General features: G+C 42.7%; 1 protein-coding gene across 2 annotated transcripts in view; it reads right to left on the bottom strand.

Moving 5' to 3' along the window:
• AEBP2 (AE binding protein 2) overlaps positions 1-15,544 on the bottom strand; it is a 102,578-nt gene that overhangs the window by 73,822 nt on the left and 13,212 nt on the right. For both annotated transcript variants that reach the window (XM_060194471.1, XM_060194470.1), the window contains exon 2: positions 32-239. In XM_060194471.1, the coding sequence (XP_060050454.1) occupies positions 32-239 (208 nt within the window). The remainder of the gene's footprint in view (positions 1-31; positions 240-15,544) is intronic.

Here is a 15,544-nt window from a genome sequence, read left to right as displayed (position 1 = left end):
CAAGGAATAAAAAAGAAATGATAAAACCAACCCCTCCTCGCTGACCATCTACATGTATGGAACGGATGTGATCTGCCAGGTCTGGACTAGAGTTGAAGCAAGCCTGGCACTGGTCCCAACAACAATTATAGGCAATATTTTTGCTTGAAGATGTAGTGCTTCCTTGTCCATTCATCATTGCTGGAGTTGAACGCCCACTGGAAATTGTGCTGTCTACATCCATTATAGTACTGCTTATGCTACAAAAGAAGAAAAAAGGCTGTGTTATTCCTAGAAATTCACTAACATGAATATGATCTTATAAATATTTAATTAAGTACCAATTGACATTCTGTTCCATACAAAGAAAGCATACTAACCATATTCTCCATTAGTAAAAACACTCTTTAAAATTATTTAGTTGGCAAATACAATACAAATCAAGGCAAGGAAAAAAAAAAAAAAGAAAAACACTAATACCACAAAACCAACTATGAGATATTTATTTATTTATTTATTTATTTATTTTGCCTACAGGATTATCACTGGGGCTCGGTGCCTACACTACGACTTCACTGCTCCAGGAGGCCACTTTTCTTTATTGAATAGGATAGAGAGAAATTGAGGGGGCAGGTAGAGGAGAGAGACAAAAGACACCTGCAGACCTGTTTCACCACTTGTGAAACATCCTCCCTCACACCCCACTTGGGGAGCTGGGGGCTTGAACCCGGATCCTTGCGCAAGGATTGTGCTTCATACTGTGTGTGCTTATTAACCCAGTGTGCCACTGCCCGACCCCGCTATGAGAGAAAGCAGCTTTTGGCAAACATAAACTAAACATTATACTATACCCTACAAAAGACACACAGACACACACACAGTTTTCAAAGTTTTGTTTCTTAATTTTTTTTTAAGTTTTCTTTCTTTATTCCCTTTTGTTGCCCTTTTTATTGTTGTAGTTAGTTTTCAAAGTTTTAAAAAAGCAATGTAACAGTATTTAGCTATTAATTCAGTATCAAAAAATTGTCCTTAATTCTGCAAGTCGTGGTCTGGGAGGTGGCACAGTGGATAAAGCACTGGATTCTCAACCATGAGGTCCTGAGTTTGATCCCCGGCAGCACATGTACCAAAGTGATGTCTGGTTCTTTCTCTCCTATCTTTCTCATGAATAAATAAATTCTTTTTAAAAAAAATTCTGTAAGTCACTAACGCAAGAATACAACTGCTGTGGTCTGGGAGGTGGCGCAGTGGTAAAAGTACTGGACTCTCAAACATGAGGTCCCGAGTTCAATCCCCAACAGCACATGTACCAGAGTGTTGTCTGGTTCTTTCTCTCCCTCTCCACCTTTGTCATTAATAAATAAATTTTAAAAAAAACACACAAAAAAACTGCTGTGACATCCTATCTCTTCCCAATTTCAAACCTGTTACAACATTCTGCTATATTTTCCCTTCTAAATACGGACACACACACACCCCCACACCCATTGTGACAGTTATGCTATGTCTTTTCCAAATCTCTATCTGTCCCAAATGCTGAAAATGTTCATCTTTATTACTTTCTATTTACTGAACGATATAACAATAACCCGTCTTAGAAATAAAAAGTAACAAAACCGGGTGGGGGTAGATGCCAGAGCAAAGTAGTGCCCTGATTAAAAAAAAAAACAAAAAACTAAATTGTGACTACTCAAGATTCTACATCTTAATGAACTGACATTTCTAACTTCATTTTCAAGCAACTTTTAGTTAGCTTTCGGGGGGGGGGGGGAGATAGGGGCCAGGTGGTCATACATCCACATTATAGTGCGCAAAGACCCAAGTTCAAGTCCCTGGTCCCCACCTCTGGGGGAAAGCATCATGAATGGTGAAGCAGGGCTGCAGGTGTCTCTCTGTCCCTTTCCCTCTCTAACTCATACTCTCCCCTCTCAATTTCTGCCTCTATACAACAACAAATAAAAACATTTTTAAAAAAATGCATGGTAGCTTCAATCACAAAAGATCAACATAACAATTTTTTCAGACTATCCCCATCAAAAACTATGCATCTGCCTTCAATTTAAGCACCAATAAGTTCTGAAAGTCACAGGAAAGTAGTCACGTATAACACATCAGACTTGCATGCCTGAGGCCCAGTCATAGGTTCAAGACTTGGCACCCCCATAAAGCAGACCTGAACAGTGTACTAGTTCCTTTTTAAAACAGTGTCTTTTAAGATGTGTTTTCCTAACCACACGTTGCTGCCTTGGAAACTTTTTTTAAACAGGGGGCTGGGTGGTGGTGTACTTGGTAAAGCACACATAGTACAAAGCACAAGTACCCACGCAAGGATACCAGTTTGAGTCCCCGGCTCCCTACCTGCAGGGGAGTCGCCTCACAAGCAGTGAAACAGATCTTTCTCCCTATCTCCCCCTCCTCTCTCAATTTCTCTCTGTTCTATCCAACAAAATGGAAAAATGAAATGGGCTCTAGGAGCAGTGGATTCGTAGTGCAGGCACCCGGCAAGCCCCAGTGATAACCATGGAGGCAAAAAGAAAAAAAAAAAAAAAAAGAAAAAGAAGAGGAAGGAAGGGAGGGAGGGAGAGAAGGAGACAGAGAGAGAGGGAGGAAAATTTTAAAGACACAAATAAGTTTATCTAAACCTAAACTTAACATTTTGCTCTACATAGTTTAACTTTATTTCTGGATCATCTCCAAGTTGCAAATATGATTCTTCTACTACCATTATTTCAGCACATAACCTTCTAAAAATAAAATCACTATGATTTTACTTGCCTCACATCTAAGAAATACACTGAATTCTGACCTATTAAATAGCTTAAAATTATTTGTGTCTAACACCAAGTGTACCCATCTAAACAAGCAGGGGTTGCGGGTGGATGTGGGTAACAAGGGTTTGATAGGATGCTTCAGATCAAAGTGTCCTCTTTTTGCTCTCCTTCAATGATATTCCATGGACAACAAGATAACTCATCTGCAAAGGTGTGTCTGTCTTGCAATATAAATGTAGGTGATCTAGGTTGGAGTCCAGCATCTGCTACACAAGGGGAAATCACTGTAGTGCTTTGGTGTCTTTCCCTTTCTCACTGCCTCTCTCTTATCTGAAAATGGCAGCAATAGCCCAGAAGCCCAGGTGACAATGATAAATAAATGGTATTTAACAATAATGACACTAATAGGCTGTGGAGAAAGTCCCAATGTAATATAATTTGGCCCACCTGAAACCTATACAGTGTTATAAACCAACAAAGCCTTTTTATTAAAAAGAGGGTAGCTTGGGAGTTGGGCGGTAGTGCAGTGGGTTAAGCACAGGTAGCACAAAGCGGGAGGACCGGTATAAGGATCCTGGTTCAATCCCCCAGCGCACCACCTGCAGAGGAGTCGCTTCATAAGCAGTGAAGCAGGTCTGCAGGTGTCTGTCTTTCTCTCCCCGTCTTCCCCTTCTCTATCCAATTCTCTGTCCTATCTAACAATGATGACATCAATAACAACTACAACAATAAAAAAAGCAGGGGAGTCGGGCTGTAGCGCAGCGGGTTAAGCGCAGGTGGCACAAGGACCGGCATAAGGATCCCGGTTCGAACCCCGGCTCCCCACCTGCAGGGGAGTCACTTCACAGGCGGTGAAGCAGGTCTGCAGGTGTCTATCTTTCCTCCTGGTCTTCCCTTCCTCTCTCCATTTCTCTCTGTCCTATCCAACAACGACAACAACAATAATAACTACAACAATAAAACAACAAGGGCAGCAAAAGGGAATAAATAAAATAAGTATTTTTAAAAAAAGCAACAAAAGGGAAAATAAATAAAACTATTTAAAAATTGTAAAGAATATCTTTATTTCAGTTCACATAGCTAGCTTATATTAATCAATGTAGACATTCTAAATTTAACTCTTAAGATTTAATCTCGGGAGTCGGGCAGTAGCACAGCAGGTTAAGCGCACGTGGAGCAAGGACCAGCACAAGGATCCCTGTTCGAGCCCCCAGCACCCCACCTGCAGGGGAGTCGCTTCACAGGCGGTGAAGCAGGTCTGCAGGTGTCTTTCTCTCTCCCTGTCTTCCCCTCCTCTCCATTTCTCTCTGTCCTATCCAACAACGACGACATCAGTAACAACAACAGTAAGTACAACAACAACGAAAAAAGACAAGGCAAGGGAAAATTTTAAAAAAATTAAAAAGACGATCTCTGCTAAATACCCAAATATAAAAAGGAGTAAATCGGGGGTCAGGCGGTGGCGCAGTGGGTTAAGCGCATGTGGCGCAAAGCGCAGGGACCGGCATTAAGGATCCCGGTTCGAGCCCCCGGCTCCCCACCTGCAGGGGAATCGCTTCACAGGTGGTGAAGCAGGTCTGCGGGTGTCTGTCTTTCTCTCCCCTTCTCTGTCTTCCCCTCCTCTCTCCATTTCTCTCTGTCCTATCCAACAACGAATTGCGTCAACAAGGGCAATAATAATGACCACAACGAAGCTACAACAAGGGCAACAAAAGGGGGGAAAAATGGCCTCCAGGAGCGGTGGATTCATGGTGCAGGCACTGAGCCCAGCAATAACCCTGGAGGAGTAAAAGAAGAAAAAAAAAAAAAGGAGTAAATCCCCAACTATGTATCAGCTCATAAACATCTTTCCCTAAACTGTTTGTCTTTGCAAGAATATGTAAGTATGATTTTTCTCTTTATATATATTTATCTATTGCCTCCAGAGTTATTGCTGGAGCTTAGTTCCAGCACTACAAATCCACTGCTCCTGGAAGTCTTTTGTTTTTGGATAGGACAGACAGAAATTGAAAGAGGAGGATAGAGAGGGAGAGAGAAAGACAAGCACCTGCATACCTGCTTCAACGATTGTCAAGTGACCCTCCTGCAGGTGGGAAGCCCAGGGCTTGATTTGAAATCCTTTTGTGGGTCCTTGCACTTCATGCTATGTGCACTTAACCCAGAGTGCTACCACACATTCCCAGTATACACTGAAATACAAATTTTTATTTAAGTTCTAAAATTTCAATTTTCATAAGGCCCTTAACCATTAAATTTATTTTGCTTAATGCTGGTTTCATATATTTTTAAATATTTTAACTGTAGAAATCAAACTTAGATATAGCAATTTTTTAAATTTTTTTTATATTTATTTATTCCCTTTTGTTGCCCTTGTTTTATTGTTGTAGTTATTATTGTTGTCGTTGTTGGATAGGACAGAGAGAAATGGAGAGAGGAGGGGAAGACAGAGAGGGGAGAGAAAGATAGACACCTGCAGACCTGCTTTCACCGCCTGTGAAGCGACTCCCCTGCAGGTGGGGAGCCGGGGTTCGAACCGGGATCCTTATGCCGGTCCTTGTGCTTTGAGCCACCTGCGCTTAACCCGCTGCGCTACAGTCCGACTCCCAATTTTTTTTTTTTTTTTTTTTTTTTTTTTTTTACCAGAGCACTGCTCAGCTCTGGCTTACAGCGGTGTGAGATTGAACTTGGGACTTAAGAGCCTCAGGCATGAAAGTCTCTTTGCATAACCATTATGCTACACTCCCACCCAAGCAAATAAAATATTAACTGGGGGGCTATATCAACCAAAATGTGTAAATTTTCTGAGGAAAAGAGATAAACCTTAGTGATCTATTGTGTTACAGTCTCCAATATACAAGGAAAAAAACCCAAACACTTTGGGCAGTGTTGTTGAGGTGGTCTGGTGTCGGGCTGCACCGCGGAGAAGAGAGCCGGACGTCCAGAGCAAAGGGGTACACAAATCTTTATTATAGGATGGGGGGGGTTGGTTCAGACCACGTGGAGGCAGCCAGCAAAGGCCGACCACGGGGGGGGGGGGGGGGGGGGGGGAGCAGGGAGCGAGACCTCAGAGAGGGAGAGCTGAGAGCCCAGAGAGAGCAAGGGGGGGGGTGAGGGGGCTTTTTATTGGGCGACAACCAGAGGTGACATGTAGGGCCAGGATTGGTTGAAGGGGGCAATGCTAGGGTTTCGCATGGTGTAGTAAAACCTGGGGGCGGAGACTGCATCAGAATAACTCCTCAGCAACAGGGCAGTGATAGTTCAATTTGCATAAGTAAGGGATTTATATAAACATAGTTACTTGCAAGGCAAATTTTGTGGTTTCTTAGAGTACAGCATGGTATTGCAGTTCATGTCTGCCAACTTAACTCTTCAATATTTTTTTTATTTATTCATTTATTGCCACCAGGGTTATCACTGAGGCTCAGTGCAGGCACTATGAACCCTCCCCACTCCCGAAGGCCATTTTTTTCTTTCCTTTTTTTTTTTTTAATTAGATAGGACAAAGAATTTGAGGGGGGTGAGGAAGATAGAGAGGAAGAGAGAAAGACAGACACCTGCAGACCTGCTTCACACACAGTGAAGCTTCTCCCCTGTGAGTGTGGCCTGAGGACTCTTATGTGGGCCCCTGAGCTCATTTTATTAGCATGTTCACTCAAGTGTGCACACTCACATCCAGCCCCATATCCCACATCTTAACCACATACCTGTATATAAAAGTCCAAAATTAGTTGAAAATTAAGCCAGATAACTTTTCTTTAAGTTGACAAAGTATACAGTAAGATTAAGAGAATGATACAGTAGTAACAAAGTCAGCTAATAATATAGTTTATATATGTAAGTGCTTAACATTCTTTTCCCCCATCTCAGGGGCTTTACTGCTCCAGACTTAGCAGACAGAAAGAGCAAGAAAAGAGTGAGGAAACCAGAGTATTGAGGCTTCCTTCATTACAGTGGGGCAGGCAGAAACTACAGTGGGGCAGGCAGAAATGTAGGCGAGCACATGGAAAAGCAACCCATTATCCAACGGAGCATTGTTAGCAGTCCTGGGCTTTACATAATTTTGCTTATTAACTTACCACAGAAAGGGAAACTTACAGGTTAAAATATTGAGAAAAACTAAGCAACATTCAACAAGTGTATGTCATTCACTTCAAATAAGTACTTGAAGGGGGCCAGGCAATAAATAGTGCGCCCAAAGCACATGTTGCCAGGTGCAAGGACCCAGGCTCCCCACACACAGGGAAGGCACTTCAGAAGAGGTAAAGCAGGTCTGCAGGTGTGTCTCTTTCTCTCTCCCTCTCCTCTCTGAATTTCACTCTGTCCTATCAAATAAAGTAGAAAGAGGGAGATAAAAATAAAGATGGTCATCGGGAATGGTGGTGGATTTATAGTGGCAGCACTGAGCTCCAGTGATATAACTCTGGTGGCAATTAAAACAAAAACAAACGGGGCTGAGCAGTAGCGCAGTGGGTTAAGCGCACCTGACGTGAAACACAAGGACCGTAAGGATGCCGGTTTGAGCCCTGGCTCCCCACCTGAAGAGGAGTCGCTTCACAAGCAGTGAAGCGGGTCTGCAGGTGTCTTTTTCTCTCCTCCTGTCTTCCCCTCCTCTCTCCATTTCTCTCTGTCCTATCCAACAATGAAGACATCAGTAACAACAATAAAACAAGGGCAACAAAAGGGAAAATAAATATATATGTATTTTAAAAGTACTGGTTCCAGAACCTCAACAAAGAACAGCATACTGGTGTTAGTAATATCACTAGTGTCTGTGCTCCTTGACCTACACATTACACCTCACACATGGGGTATAGCACCCCAAAAGCAACCCAGCCCACAGCTCAGCAGCACCAGGTGCAGTCCTGCTTTGGCTCCTCCAACATCTAGGACCTGCCCAGTAAACTCTCTGTGCTCCCTTTTGGCCCCAAATACATGCAAGAATCAGTGGTTCTGTCCACTCTTATAACTGATGAAGGCAACAATCTTGATCACATGAAAAACAGGAGATAAGTTACAAGTAACTTCTGATTGACTGGACCCTGAACTATAGCTACATGTAAATATTTTGTTTTATCTTTTTCCCTTTTGTTGCCCTTGTCATCATCATCATTATTGTTGTTATTGCTGTCGTTGTTGGGTAGGACAGAGAGAAATCAAGAGAGGAGGGGAGACAGAGAGAGAGAGAGAAAGATAGACAACTGCAGACCTGCTTCACCGCCTGTTACACAAACCCCTTGCAGGTGGGGAACCCAGCACAAAATCCTGATACCGGTCCGTGCACTTTGCGCCATGTGCGCTTAACCCATTGCACCACCGCCCAGCTCCCATAATTATTTTTTTTATCTTTATTTACTTATTGGACAGAGACAGCCAGATATCAAGAGGGAAGGGGTGATAACAGGGGAAGAGAGACAGAAAAGACACCTGCAGCCCTGCTTCACCACTCACAAAGCTTTCCCACTGCAGGTGGGAGGCGGGTACTCAAACCTGGGTTCTTGCACATTGTAACATGAGTGTTCAACCAGGTGCACCACCACCCAACACCACTATAGAGATATATAATTCTTACAGTGTCTTTCAGCCTTGACAGTAAGATAATAAGATAATCACATTTAAAACGTGATCTTAAAATATATCAAAATCGGAGTTGGAGATGGTACAAGTGTTTACATTTCAAGAGTTGTGAGGGGACAGGTACAATCCCTAGTGTCAAAAACCAGATCTAGGGAGTCGGGCGGCAGCACAGCAGGTTAAGCGCACGTAGCACAAAGCACAAGGACCGGCGTAAGGATCCCAGTTCGAGCCCCCGACACCCCACCTGCAGGGGAGTCGCTTCACAAGTGGTGAAGCAGGTCTACAGGTGTCAGTCTTTCTCTCCCTCTGTCTTCCCCTCCTCTCTATATTTCTCTGTCCTAACCAACAATGATGACATCAGTAACAACAATAACTACAATAAAACAAGGGCAACACCATCAGGATGCCGGTTAAGGTTTCCCTGGATTGAAGACCCCACCGATGTGTCCTGGAGCTCCGCTTCCCCAGAGACACACCCTACTAGGGAAAGAGAGAGACAGACTGGGAGTATGGACTGACCAGTCAACGCCCATGTTCAGCGAGGAAGCAATTACAGAAGCCAGACCTTCTACCTTCTGCAACCCTCAATGACCCTGGGTCCATGCTCCCAGAGGGATAGAGAATGGGAAAGCTACTGGAGAGGGGATGGGATATGGAGATTGGGCAGTGGGAATTGTGTGGAGTTGTACCCCTCCTACCCTATGGCTTTGTTAATTAATCCTTTCTTAAATAAAAAAAATTTTTTTTAAATTAAAATAAAATAAAATAAATAAATAAATAGAAGGTACTCCAAAAAAAAAAAACAAGGGCAATACCAAAAATATATATATTAAAAAAAAAAAGAACTAAGCAGTGCTCTGGAAATAAATTGATTAATTAACATGTATTTTCCAACTTTCATATATACATTACAAGTTTTCACCCAGTTATTTTTCTGCTCAACACTGGCTGAGCATAACTATTATGCTACCCTCTCCCCACCCCCTTTTAATTGGATAGACAGCCAAAAATCAAGAGGGAAAGGAGAGATAAAAGGAGAGAGACACCTGCAGCACTACTTCAGCACTCACAAATTTTTCCCCCTGCAGGTGGGGACGGGGGGCTGGAATCTGGGCCATTGTGTGTTATAGCATGTGCACTCAATCAGGTACACCACCACCTGGCCATATTGTCCCTTTTCTTTTCCTTCCCTGCTTGTCCCCTTCCCATCCCACCTGAGCACTGCTCAACACTGGTTTATTGAGGGGTGGGGGGAGGGGTTTGAACTGAGGACCTCGGAGCCTCAGGCATAAAAGTCTTTTGCATAGCCACTGTTATCTTTCCAGCCTTAATTCTACTTTCTAATGAACATTTATAAAATACGAATAAAAGCAATGAATATCTGATAGAAAAGCAAATTTCGGGGGCTGGGCAGTAGTGCAGTAGGTTAAGAGCACAGAATGTCATAAGGATCCCAGTTCAAGGCCCCGGCTACCCACCTACAAGGGGGTCGGTTCACAAGCAGTGAAGCAGGTCTACAGGTGTCTTTCTCTCCCCCTTTCAGTCCTCTCTTGTTTTCTCTGTCCTATCCAACAACAGCAATAACTATAATAGCAACATCGATAAACAAGGGCAACAAAGGGGAAAAAATGGCCTCCAGAAGCAGTGGATTCATAGTGCAGGCACCTTGCCTCAATAAGCCCAGAGGCAAAGAAAGAAAGAAAAAGAAAGAAAAGAAAAGAGAGCGAGAGAAAGAAAGGGAAAGGGGGAGGGAGGGGAGGGGAGGGGGAAAGGGTTAGGGTTAGGGTGGAAAGGGAAGGGAAGGGAAGGGAAGGGAAGGGAAGGGAAGGGAAGGGAAGGGAAGGGAAGGGAAGGGAAGGGAAGGGAAGGGAAGGGAAGGGAAGGGAAGGGAAGGGAAGGGAAGGGAAGGGAAGGGAAGGGAAGGGAAGGGAAGGGAAGGGAAGGGAAGGGAAGGGAAGGGAAGGGAAGGGAAGGGAAGGGAAGGGAAGGCTCAGGGCTGGGTGATGGTGCAGCTGGATGATTGCACACTACAATGTGCAAGGACCCAGGTTCAAGCCCCAAGCCCTCAGCTGCAGGGGGAAAGCTTGGCAAGTAGTAAAGCAGTGCTGCAACTATCTCTCACTTTCTCTTGCTGGGTCTCGGTGCCTGCACTATAAATCCACTGCTCCTGTGGCCTTTTGTTCGATTTTTCTTTGTTCAATAGGACAGAGAGAAATGAGAAGGGAGGGCAAGATAGAGAGAAAGACACCTGCAGACCTGTATTACTACTTATGAGGTGACCTCCCTGCAGGTAGGGAACTGGGGGGGGGGATGATTTGAACCTGGATCCTTGTACTTTATACTATGTGCACTTACCCGGGTGCACCACCACCTAGCCCCCTCAAATTTTCTTCTTAGTTCAAGCAATGTAATTCATTATGACATACGGAGACAAATGGGGGAATTTGCAAGGGTCACTGTTTAACTGGAAAAGTTACTTTGCACTTGAAAAACATACTCTTGGGCAGGGGAGATAGTATAGCAGATATGCAAAAGACTTTCATGCCTAAGACCCTCTTTTTTTTTTTTTTTTTTAGTATTTATTCTCTTTTGTTGCTCGTTTTTTTCTTGTTGTAATTATTGTTGTCATTGACGTCGCCGTTGTTAGACAGGACAGAGAGAAATGGACAGAGAAGGGGAAGACAGACAGGGGGAAAGACAGACACCTGCTGACCAGACCTGTTTCACTGCTTGTGAAGCCCCTGCAGATGGGGAGCCAGGGCTCGAACTGGGATCCTTACACTGGTCCTTAAGCTTTGTACCACATGCCCTTAACCCGCTGCGCTACCGCCCTCTCTCCCCGTCTTCCCCTCCTCTATCCATTTCTCTGTCCTATCCAACAATGACAGCAATAACAAAACAAAAAAAAAGATACATTTAGTTATGTTTTTATTTGAGCTAGAACTGTAGGATGTGGGAGAGAACACACCAGAGCATATAACTATGGCACATGAAATGACAAGAGATCAAACACAGGACCTCGTGTTGAGTCCAATGGTATACCCACTTTGCTTCTTCCCAGGCCACTTAATTTTTAAGTCAATGGCGTTAATTTTTAATTCTGCAATGGTGCCAAACATAACCCATATAAACAAAAGCTCTTTGGATCCATTTACAAGATTTTTTAAATGGCTTTTAATTATAATTCATATTAATATTTAAGAAAGCAAAGAATCTCTGGTCAGAAGATAGATGGCATAATGGTTATGCAAACAAATTCTCATGCCTGAGGCTCCAAAGTCTCAGGTTCAATCCCCTGCACCAACATAAGCCAGAGCTGAACAGTGCTCTGGTTAAATAAGAAAAAAAAAAAAAAGGTGGTGGGTATATATGTAGCTTAAAAAATTTCTCACAAAACCAGGAACCTACTTACTTCTGACCCTCCACTCTTGGTAACTATTCAGTGTTTTGTCATGTGTGTCCTGCATATGTGAGCACTTAAAGACTATTATGATGTGCTAAGGTTATTTTCTAAACACATCAACATATGCCTTTCCACATCACACATATACACACACACACACACACACACACTCTTACAATGTGGCATCAGGAGCTGGGGTGACTCTACATGCCTCCCTTTGTCTAAGTAGCTGTGTGACTGCATACATTATACTGCAAGATTTGCAGGGCTAGCTCACAAAAAGCAATGTAGCTTCTTAGGGCACAAACTTAATGAGTCATGAAGTGACATGTAAGACAACATACTGAGGGGCTGGGTGGTGATACACCCAGTAGAGCATACATGTTACAATGACTAAGAGCCTAGGTTCAAGCCCTGGGTCCCCACCTGTAGGGGGAACCTCACAAGTGATGAAGCAATACTACAGGTCTCTCGCTTCTATCTTCCCTTTCATTCTCAATGTCTCTGTCTTTATCCAAAAATAAAACAAATGATAATAAAGCATTAATTTAATAGCATACTGAGGGGCCAGGTGGTGGCGCACCTGGTTGAGCACATGCATTACGATGTGCAAGGACCTGGGTTTAAGCCCCAGGTCCCCCCCACCTGCAGGGTGAAGGCTTTGTGAGTGGTGAAGCAGTGCTGCAGGTAGTTCTCTGTCTCTCTCTCTCTCTCTCTTGATTTCTGGATGTCTCTATCCAATAAATAAAAATAATAAAATTTAAAAAAAATTTAAATAGCATACTGAAGGGATCCTTTGAAAACAATACAGAGCTAGAAAAAAAGCTGCAGAGTGCCAGTTGTTCTAGGTGCCAGCTGTGAGTCTACTCAGTCCAGGAAATGGATATGACAGATACATGAGTGAGCTTTCTAGAGATAACAGTGGACCCCCCCACCCCTTTTACGCTGCTCCAAGCTGACACAGAGTGGAGCAGGAATGATCTAACCCTGTCAAGAGTCCTGCTCAGATCTGGGCTCTATAAGCAATGCAACTGTTTGAAGTACTAAATACTAGTTTGGACATCAAGCAGCCACAGTAACTAGAACCATGTCAGATGTGCATTAATTACTATTTACATATTAGCTTCTCATATGCATTAGCTTGCAACATTCCCCCAAAGTAATTGTTAGTAGTTTCATGCCACAAATGAAGAATAAGACTCAAAAAGCATTTAACTTGACAATGTCCCACAACTGTGAAAAAATAGTAATGGCAAACAATTTTTTTTTAAAGATTTTATTTATTTATGAGAAAGGAGAAAGAACCAGACATCACTCTGGCACATGTGCTGCCGGGGATCGAACTCGAACTCAGAACCTCATGCTTGAGAGTCCAAGCTTTACCACTGCACCACTTCCTGGACCGCAATGGCAATCAAGTTAACTGTTACCTCTATACAGGAAACGTCTGAGTAAAGTATTTACTGAAAAGCTACTCAGGACCAGAGAGGTAGCTCACTGAATAGTGTGTGTGTTAGCCATGCGCAGAGCCCAGGTTTGTGTTCCAGCATCACACAAGAGTTCTGGTACTGTGGTGTCACCCCTCTTTCTCTATGGGAGAAGGAAAATGCAGGCCTGGAATGGTAAAACCACAGGAATATGAGGATTAAGACAGACAGACACACACACACACACCCTAAGCACGGCTAGTGCCTTGCATATAAGTAAAACTAAGGCAGATAATAATAAAAATTAATTGGCAGCACACTAAAAATCATTAGCCAAAACCAAGACATTATTATTACTACTACTATAATTACAGGCTATTATCACTATAATTTACAAAGTGAAAATGGATTTTTTTCTAATCAAGAAAAAGACTACCTTCTATGTCCACAATTATTTCTCTGAATAAAGACAAAAGACTTTTCCCTAAGAACCAGAGCATACATTAAATTGGCCAAAGGGGACCTTATGCAACAATGATGAAATTATATACCCATGGCAAACAAACAGGCTGTACTTGTATACTATGATGCACTGCGTTCACTATTCTGAATTATTCCTCTCCTCTAATCTACTGATTTTTAAGACTACTCCATCCACATTCTTCTATTTATTTCTTCTACATAGATACAAAAAGAAATTGAGAGGGAAGTAAAAATAGGAAGAGGAAAGAGAAACACTTGCACCACTGCTTTCCTGCTTGTGAAGCTTCTCTCCAACCCCCACAAACAGGATCCGGGGGTTTGAACCCAATGAACTGCAATGTGTGTATTCAACCAGGTGCACTACCACCCTGCCCCTCCACCCACATTTTTTTCCAACCAGATTAAGAGATCACAAGTCTGTCCCAGGTTCAATCCCCTGCACCACCATAAAGAGCTGAACAGTGCTGGGGGACACGGACACACAAAAACACACACAATCACCTTTCAAAAGACCAATACTAAAAAACATTCTACTTTATTTTTTTAATATTTTATTTTTTAATAAGAGAGATACAGAGAGAAAGATACAGGGAGAAAGGAGAGAGAAATCAGACAATTGCTCAAAAGCATGAAGCACCAAATTCAATCCTTGGCATCACATATACCAAAGAGATGTTATGGTTCTCTTAGCCCTCTCTTTTTCATTAACAAATGAATCTTTTAAAAAAATAGTGAAAAGAAAACAATACTCATTTTACACAGAAATAATCATGTCTTTTTACTTACTGGGCATTTTAATTAGTGTTATATCGTTAAGCACTTTACTGAATGACATACTGAATGTTCAAAGAATAGCTAACGTGGATTTACAGCACTAGAAAACCCGCTGACTCACTCTCTTAGTACAGGACAGGAGTGGGCAGAGGCACAGCAGACAGAACACACAGTTCACCATGCAGAAGGACCAGGGTTCAAGCCCTAGTTGCCACCTGCAGGAGAGAAGCTGAGCAGTGCTCCAGCTTAAAGACAGAGAGAGAGAGAGAGAGAGAGAGAGAATAAAGAGTGTGTATGGGGGCACTAAAAGCACAGAAAGGTTCTCTTGTTCATTCACTAAGGACAGTCACACACTAAGTGAGAAAGACAGACACATCTGGGTAATTCCACTCCCTTGAATTCAAATAACCCCTAAATTACTAATGTGGGCAGTACAGCAGTAGCATGTAAGTGCTGGAAGTACAAAAGATACATAAGGACCAACTGTACTTTTTAAAATGTTACAGTCTGACCCAGACTGGTATAGTGAATAAAGCACTGGGCAGGCTCTAATGATGTAGTTCCAAGTTCAATCTCCAACATCCCATGTGCCAGAGAGATGCTCTAGTTCTTTCACTCCCTCATTAATAAGTAAACCTTTTTTTCAAGTGTTAAGTCTAGGGTCAGACAAGTAGCTCACCTGGGAGGATCCCTCCTTTGCCATGCACAAATCCCAGGTCCAAACCCAATCCCACAACACTGAAGAAATCAAGCTTTGGTGTTTACTCCCTTGTCTCTTGAAAAAGTTGGCCAGGAGTAGGAGAGATGAAGTCCCAGTGATAATTAAATAAATAGTTCTATCTAAAAAATGGCAATTCAAGGGCTGGGGAGATAAGGCATAAGGGGATAGTGATTATGCAAAAAGGTAAGCTACTGTTCCAGTTAAAGAGGAAAACATTACTCAGAAATATTAATACATATTTTTAATTATATATTTTTTTTCCAGAGCACTACTCAGCTCTGGCTTAAGGTGGTGCAGGGGCTGGTGCCTCAGGCATGAAAGTCTTTTGTATAACCATTATACTATCTCTCTAGCCCTTAACATTTTTCTTAAACTCTATTCAGTAATTAGATTTTCTTTCCAATTCAGTTTT

This window comes from Erinaceus europaeus, chromosome 7 (assembly GCF_950295315.1).
Source record: "Erinaceus europaeus chromosome 7, mEriEur2.1, whole genome shotgun sequence".
Lineage (NCBI taxonomy): Eukaryota > Metazoa > Chordata > Mammalia > Eulipotyphla > Erinaceidae > Erinaceus > Erinaceus europaeus.
The sequence above is the reverse complement of the archived record's forward strand: the minus strand, read 5'-3'. Positions and strand labels throughout refer to the sequence as shown.